General features: G+C 36.6%; 1 protein-coding gene across 1 annotated transcript in view; it reads left to right on the top strand.

Annotated features, from left to right (window-relative positions):
• Positions 1 to 7,079, top strand: part of PLA2R1 (phospholipase A2 receptor 1) — a 163,467-nt gene that overhangs the window by 132,906 nt on the left and 23,482 nt on the right. The window contains exons 17-19 of the mRNA XM_007941852.1: positions 553 to 617; positions 882 to 985; positions 2,973 to 3,112. Of these exons, the coding sequence (XP_007940043.1) occupies positions 553 to 617; positions 882 to 985; positions 2,973 to 3,112 (309 nt within the window). The remainder of the gene's footprint in view (positions 1 to 552; positions 618 to 881; positions 986 to 2,972; positions 3,113 to 7,079) is intronic.

The following is a 7,079-nucleotide window of genomic DNA, read 5'->3' as shown; positions in this document are numbered from 1 at the left end:
TATCACTATGGAAGTAGATTGCCCCATCTTCCTTCCGAGGAGTGGCTGGTGGGTTTGAACCACCAGCCTTCTGGTTAGCAGTCAGATGCCTTAGGCACTATGCTACCAGAGCTCCTAATAGATAAGATATATTCATTGGACTTCTATAAATCACTGAAAGGATAAACCACTAATTTTTTAGTCAAAAAGGGAAGCCATTTACTACATTACTTTACAATATTACTTTTTAAATCCCTATTATAGAGGGAGAAAATTTACTTTTAAATACATAGAAAGGGTTTTAAGAAAGATATTGCGTATTAGATGAAACTAAAATTATTTTTAGTGTTTATCCCAATTTTCCTTCATAATAAGAAGGGAATATTTTAGAAAAACGGAGTTTCAGGTTTTCTCAAGAAGCTGAGTTTTCTTAAATTGCCTTAGATAATTGGGTAAAATACTGAAGAATAAAATGCTATTAACAGCAACCCCATTAATCTTAATGCTGAAAAAGGAAAACAAGTAGAATAAATGCTGAGGTTTCTTAATGTTTTGTTTTTGTTTTTTAACTAGCTATCAAAGTATGGTGTAAATTGGTGGATTGGACTTCAAGAAGAAAGCACCGATGTTGAATTTCGGTATGAACCTAGATTGCTTTGCATTTAATTTTGTTTGACAGGTTTTATTTGCAGAATTATTGGGCTAGACCTTAGTGGCCAATTTCTTGAATAGTCTTCAAGCATTATCTGTAATTTCTAATTTTTAACTTCTCTAACCAAAGACATAAGTGTCCTTTTTAAATTTAATATTATGCCTTCAATCCACACCCCAGAACCCCAAGAATGGCATTGGAGGTTGAACATGCATAACAATAGACCACAAAATTTTTAATTTTCCTACAGCTGGAGAGATGGCACACCATTAATATATCAGAACTGGGACAAAGGAAAAGAAAGAGCTGTGAATAATCAGAGCCTGAGATGTGGCTTCATTTCATCCATAACAGGTCATTTTATTTCTCTCTTTTGGAGGCTTTCAATACAAACTGATAATTTTCAGAAGTCTTGAAGACTTCTTTGTATTAGTTCAGCATGAAGTTTTTTTTATTTGGTTATTTTCCTTTTCAGTTTAATATGTTCACTTTCACCAGTCTTAGGCTTTAGGGTGATCATTCTTTCTATTTAATCCATGCATTCATGTTCTTGACAGTAATTTACATCTGGATAAGTGCTTCCTCATGAACCAAGGTAGCACCAAAAATGGACCCATTGAAACTGTTGAAATATGTGCCTGACAAATCTATTCTCTACAAAATTTCAGTATAGATGCACTTTTTGTTTATCTAGGAGCTCTGGTGGTACAGTGGTTAAACCATTCGGGTGCTAGCCATAAGATTGGCAATTTGAACCCACTAGCTACTCTGCAGGAGAAAGATGGGACAGTCTGCTTCTGTAAAGATTTACAGCCTTGGACATCCTACGGGGCAGTTCTACTCTATTCTACCGGGTGGCTATGAGTCAGAATCAACTTGATAGTAGTGGGTTTTTTGTTTGTCTTTTCCTAGTATCTAGATTATAGTTGGCCAGAATATTAACATCTGTGAAATTTACTTCCATTTTCCCATTTAATAAATGTTTTTATTGAATTCAATATTCTTTTGTTTTGTTTTAATACCTGGGGATAAATGTTGCTTGCCTTAAATCACAACTGTTTACAAGTTGAATTTAGAAGTATATTTATGTTGAGGACAGTTTTTTTTCATTCTGTTTTTCAGGATAGTATTGTTTTGGTTGCATTGTCCATTCATATCCACCTCTCTATTTCTAACTAATAAAAGATAACGATATCCCCAACCCTAATAGATTCATAACTAACCTTGTGCTCTAAGTCAGGGGAGAGATAACCATAGAAAGCGGTCCTTGGTGTGAAGGCTTCTGTAGAGAAGGTTAGAAAGGAAAAGCCATGTGGTTAATCAGCTTGCTTTTGCCAGCAGGTGTCACAACAGCCTACAGAAAGGGCTGATTTGTGAGTCTGGGAGAACAGCTAATCTCCATTGAAAACAACATTCACCCCTCCTTCAAAATGTCAACATTCTTTTGGCTTGTATTCCTGAAACTAGAAATCTCACCCTGTCCTTGGAGTTTGCATGCATCCTTGCCCTGTTCTGGAATGTATAGCTGCAGTGTTAATGAAATGCATTTCACAACCTTTATTCTGAATATAAAGCTCTTCTAAATTAAAAACACTTTCCAGGAGTCTAAGGACGGCAGGATATATTTTACTGAGAAAATATTTGTATGTGTGTCCATATGTGTGTCTATTTTATTTAAGGATCACTGTTGAGATGTGCTCCTTTCATAGACATCCTTGAGCTGATGTTCCTAAATTATCGTATTTTTGAAAGAACTATAAAGTGAAAACGATCATCTATTGTTTTAGAATCTTTTAGCTCTTTACATTGAAGCTGCATATTTTAAAACAAAGTATTCTTTTGCTACTCAATTCGAATATTCTTCAGACTTTCATCAGTTCTATGATTTCAGCTGCAGTATTTGTTTAATTCGATTTTTATGGGATTTGCAAAATTTCTGCATTCTTGAATTAGAATTAGTGGTTTGTCATGTTGTCCAGTTAGCTGTTGTTACTAGAGAGCTGTATGATCTGTACTTAAATTTCGTTCAATTTCATTGTTGTGTGCCATCGAGTCCATTCCAATGCATAGTGATCCTCTTTGACTGAGTAGAAATGCCCATAGGGTTTCCTAGGATGTAATCTTCACAGGAGCAGATCACCAGGTCTTTTCTCCCGTGAAGCAGCTGGTGGTTAGCGGACAAGCGTTTAACCATTTGTGTCACCAGGGCTCCTTAGTTCAGTTTATAGAGGTTAAAAAAATTATGACAAAGTTTAGGAATATAAACATAGCGATCAATAGAGACTGTTTACAATGAGTGACCGTCGTTCCCATGCTGTTTCTAAACTATTTTCTCCTCCAGGACTCTGGGGTAGTGAAGAGTGTTCTGTTTCTATGCCTAGTATTTGTAAGCGAAAAAAGTTTTGGGTCATCGAAAAAGAGAAAGATACACCAAAACAACATGGAACATGTCCCAAAGGCTGGCTATATTTTAACTATAAGGTAAATTTGTTTTCAAAAAGTTGCCTTTATTCATCTGTAAAATGAAGGGAGATGGGGCTAAGGATACAAACTTCATATAGCTGTTATGAGGGTTTATTTATCCAGTCAACATGTATTTACTGGATACCTAATCTTTGCCTAAGGAGCTCTCATGGTGCAGTGCCTAAGGCATTTGACTGCTAACTAGAAGGTTGGTGGTTCAAACCCAAAAGCTGCTTGGCAAAGGAAGATGGGGCAGTCTACTTCCATAAAGATTTACCACCTCGGAAACCTAATGGGGGTCACTCTGAGTTGGAATTGACTCTATGGCAGTGAATTTGGGTTTTATTTTTTTTTTCCAATAATCTTTGCCAGGTGATATTCTTTGTTCTAGGGAGGCGGATATAGACAATAAGCAAATAACAAGGGGGGGGGGAAGATACATGTAACATGTAAAAAAAGAAAAAGAAAGTTCTCTTTTGCAGATGCTAATTTGGAAAGAAATTTTTTAAAATGGAAGTGGCTTTTAAAAATAGTGAGTTGTCAATATTTTTTGCCACACCTTTCAAGAAATTTGAGAAGTTTTCAATTGGGAACAAAACTCTTGGAATAAAAAGTTTTGTCAGAAATAGGCTTGACACCATGCCTTAGCTTTTATGTACCCAGTTTTTACTACTGGCACAGCCAACCATTCATTACGTTGTATAAAGTTTTCATTTGATGGTGTGTGTATATGTAAGTGTCTAGGCCTAGGCCCTGTCCCAAATAAGCTGTAGCTGTAACCTCCTCCATGGAACCCTGACTCCATCTTCTCTTTTGTGTCTTCCTTGCCTGGAGCCAGCTTGGAGCTCTGTCCTTGGTATAAATTGACCAACTGATAACTTAGCTCATTCAATGTTCTCTTAAGCCATGTACTATCTCCATCTGATATATGAGAAGACTGAGGCAAAAAATAATTGTGTGACTTTTCTGAAGCTTCGCAGGGAAAAAGTGGCAGGCTGGAATCAAACACAGGTTTTCTGATCCTGAATCTGGTGATCTGGTCTCTTTCCTATAGTTGCTACTTCCTATAAGAACTTAAGAAGTGCCATATCAGCTCATCTCTAGGATACAATCAGCCCAGTGGCACTGGGAGACATTTTCTAGAAAAATATAATTGTTCTCTAAAACTTTAATAGAGTGTTCATATACAATAGTTTTTAATAGATGATACTTTCTCTATGCTTCCTATTTTCTCACACTGAAAGATCTTTCCACTAGTTGTAAATTATTTGTACATTTCAATAGAAGAAACTTGTAGCTAATATCATTCAGTAATACACTGAAGATTATGAAATCTTTCAATAATATTTTATTGTGTTTTAGGTGAAAATTTACACAGCAAATTAGGTTCCACTTAAACAAATTTTATATACATTGTTCCATTCCATTGGTTACAATTTTTACAATGTGTGAGCATTCTCTTTATTTCCATTGTTTGTTCTGTTTCTATTGATCTAGCTTCCTTGCCTTCTTACCCTTAATTTTGGATAAATGTTGACAGTTATGACTCATATAGTTAATTGTTTAAGGTAGCACATTACTCAAGGGTGATACTGTTTGTTTTGTAAGCCAATTTATTATTTGGCTGAAAAGTGACCCGCAGAAATAACTTCAATTCCAAGTTCGAAGTGTATCTTAGTGGAGCAGTCTTGGGGCTTCCTTTAGTCTCTGTTGGTCCAGTAGGTCTGGGCTTTTTCAGGAATTTGAATTTTTTCTCCCACTCTATCTAGGACCTTCTATTGTGTCCCTGGTAAGAATGGTCAGTAGTGGTAGCTGGGCACCATCTACTTCTGGTCTCAGATTTGAAGAGATTTTGTTTGGTACAGGCTATTAGTCCTACGGACTACTTTCTTCTTGGGGTTTTGATTTCTTTCATTCTCTTTTGCTCCATACAAATAGAAATCAATAGCTATATTTAGATGGCCACTCACAAGCTTTTAAAAACCCAGATGCTACTCACCAAACTCAGATATAGAACATTATCTTTGTGATCTGTGTTATGTCAATTGACTAAGTTATACCCTGAGACTTTATATATAGTCTCAAGCATTTTGACCCAGTTAACCAATCCTGTGAGTTGTTTGGATATGTCTAGGAAGCCTCTGTAATTGTGCCCCCTATGTGGATTGTTATATTTGTTGTTGTTGTTATACGCCGTTGAGTTGGACCCGACCCATAACAACCCCTCCTTGGGTTTCCGAGGCGATATCACTACGGAAGTAGATTGCCCAACCTTCCTTCCAAGGAGTGGCTGGTGGGTTTGAACTACCAGCCTTCTAGTTAGCAGTCAAGTGCCTTAGGCACTACACTACCAGAGCTCCTGGATTGTTATATATGTGGATATAAATGCAGCACACACATGTGTGACACATGACTACAAATAACACCTATGCATGTCCATGCCTTCCTGTACGCATAGATGCATCCATATCTACCTACATAACCACACATCTATTTTTTGGTTGTTTTTCCTCTTATTGCAAAATAGTATATATTAAAGCATTTAACAAAATTGTCCCTTTTTCTTGTGTACTTCTTAGTATCTTTATTTACCTTGGTCAGATTGTGCTGACTTCACCCATATTTGCGATTGCCTTTTCTGTCACCAATAGTAACAAGTGTCTACTATCTAGAAAGTGATTCCTCCTCCCTCTCCTTTCCATCCCTGGTATCAATCAAAGGATTTTGTGTTCTGTGTGTATATCTATTCTTGAATTTTTATAATAGTGGGACCCTACAATATTTTTCTTTTTGTGATTTACTTATTTCACTTAGCATAATGTCTTCCAAATTCATCCATATTATCCACAGACTTCTCATTATTCTTTATAGTTGCATAGAAAACAAACTCACTGCCACTGAGTCAATTTGGCTCATAGTGACCCCTCCTTGGGTTTCTGAGGTAGTATCTCTATGAAGGTAGGTTGCCTAATCTACCTTCAGAGGAGTGGCTGGTGAGTTTCAACCACTAGCATTCTGATTAGCAGTCAAATGCCTTAGGCACTATGCCACCACATTATATGTATGTACTGCAATTTGTTTATCCATTCATACATTGATAGGCATTTAGGTTGTCCCCATCTTTTTATTGTTGTGAATAATGCTGCAATGAACATAGATGTGGGATTATTAAATATTTTATTAAAACCTTTGTCAATTAGTTTTTCATAGCTGTTAGAACAAGTGCATCCTGAAACAGTGTAGCGAACAGGCACACTATTTATCTCAAAGTCACATTTCTGTTACAGACAGAGAACAGCCCAACAGCATGAGCACAACTGATCCAGTCAATAACTAACACTTTCTCCATTTATAGAAGAGAATATTATAAGGAGATTAATGGCAAGTCAAATCCTTGACATTAGAAGAATAATTCTTTGGAACCCACAATAGTTGTTTTTGGCTCAGTTCTTGATTATTATCCTTCCAAAACTTTTTTTTTTTTTAATCCAGCAGCTTAGCTCCAACCCACATTTCTTCCTGTGTGAATAAAGGCAGTATGTATACACATAAGTAGGTTAAAGTGATATGAGGCACAGTGGAGCAAATCCAAGGCAGAAGACCAAGCAAATGCTTTCTTTGAAAAGAATAGAAAGGATACCATCTTGCTCCAGCACTAGCAGCAAACTTCAACAAGACAGAAAATAACAAATGCTGGCGAGGATGTAGAGAGATTGGGACTCTCATACACTGCTGGTGGGACTGTTAAATGGTACAACCACTGTGGAAATCAGTATGGCGATTCCTTACAAAGTTGGAAATAGAAATATCATTTGAACCTGCCATTCCATTACTAGGTATATATCCTAAAGAAGTGAGAGCCATGTCAAGAACAGACATATGCACACCCATGTTCATCACAGCACTATTTATAATAGCCAAAAGATGGAAACAACCTAGGTGTCTATCAACTGAGGAATGGATAACCAAACTATGGTACATACAC

The sequence above is a fragment of the Orycteropus afer genome, unplaced genomic scaffold (assembly GCF_000298275.1).
Source record: "Orycteropus afer afer isolate SDZICR_OR568_19922 unplaced genomic scaffold, OryAfe1.0 scaffold00084, whole genome shotgun sequence".
NCBI classification, from domain to species: Eukaryota; Metazoa; Chordata; class Mammalia; order Tubulidentata; family Orycteropodidae; genus Orycteropus; species Orycteropus afer.
Note: the sequence above shows the minus strand (reverse complement) of the source record. Positions and strands in the feature narration are given on the sequence as shown.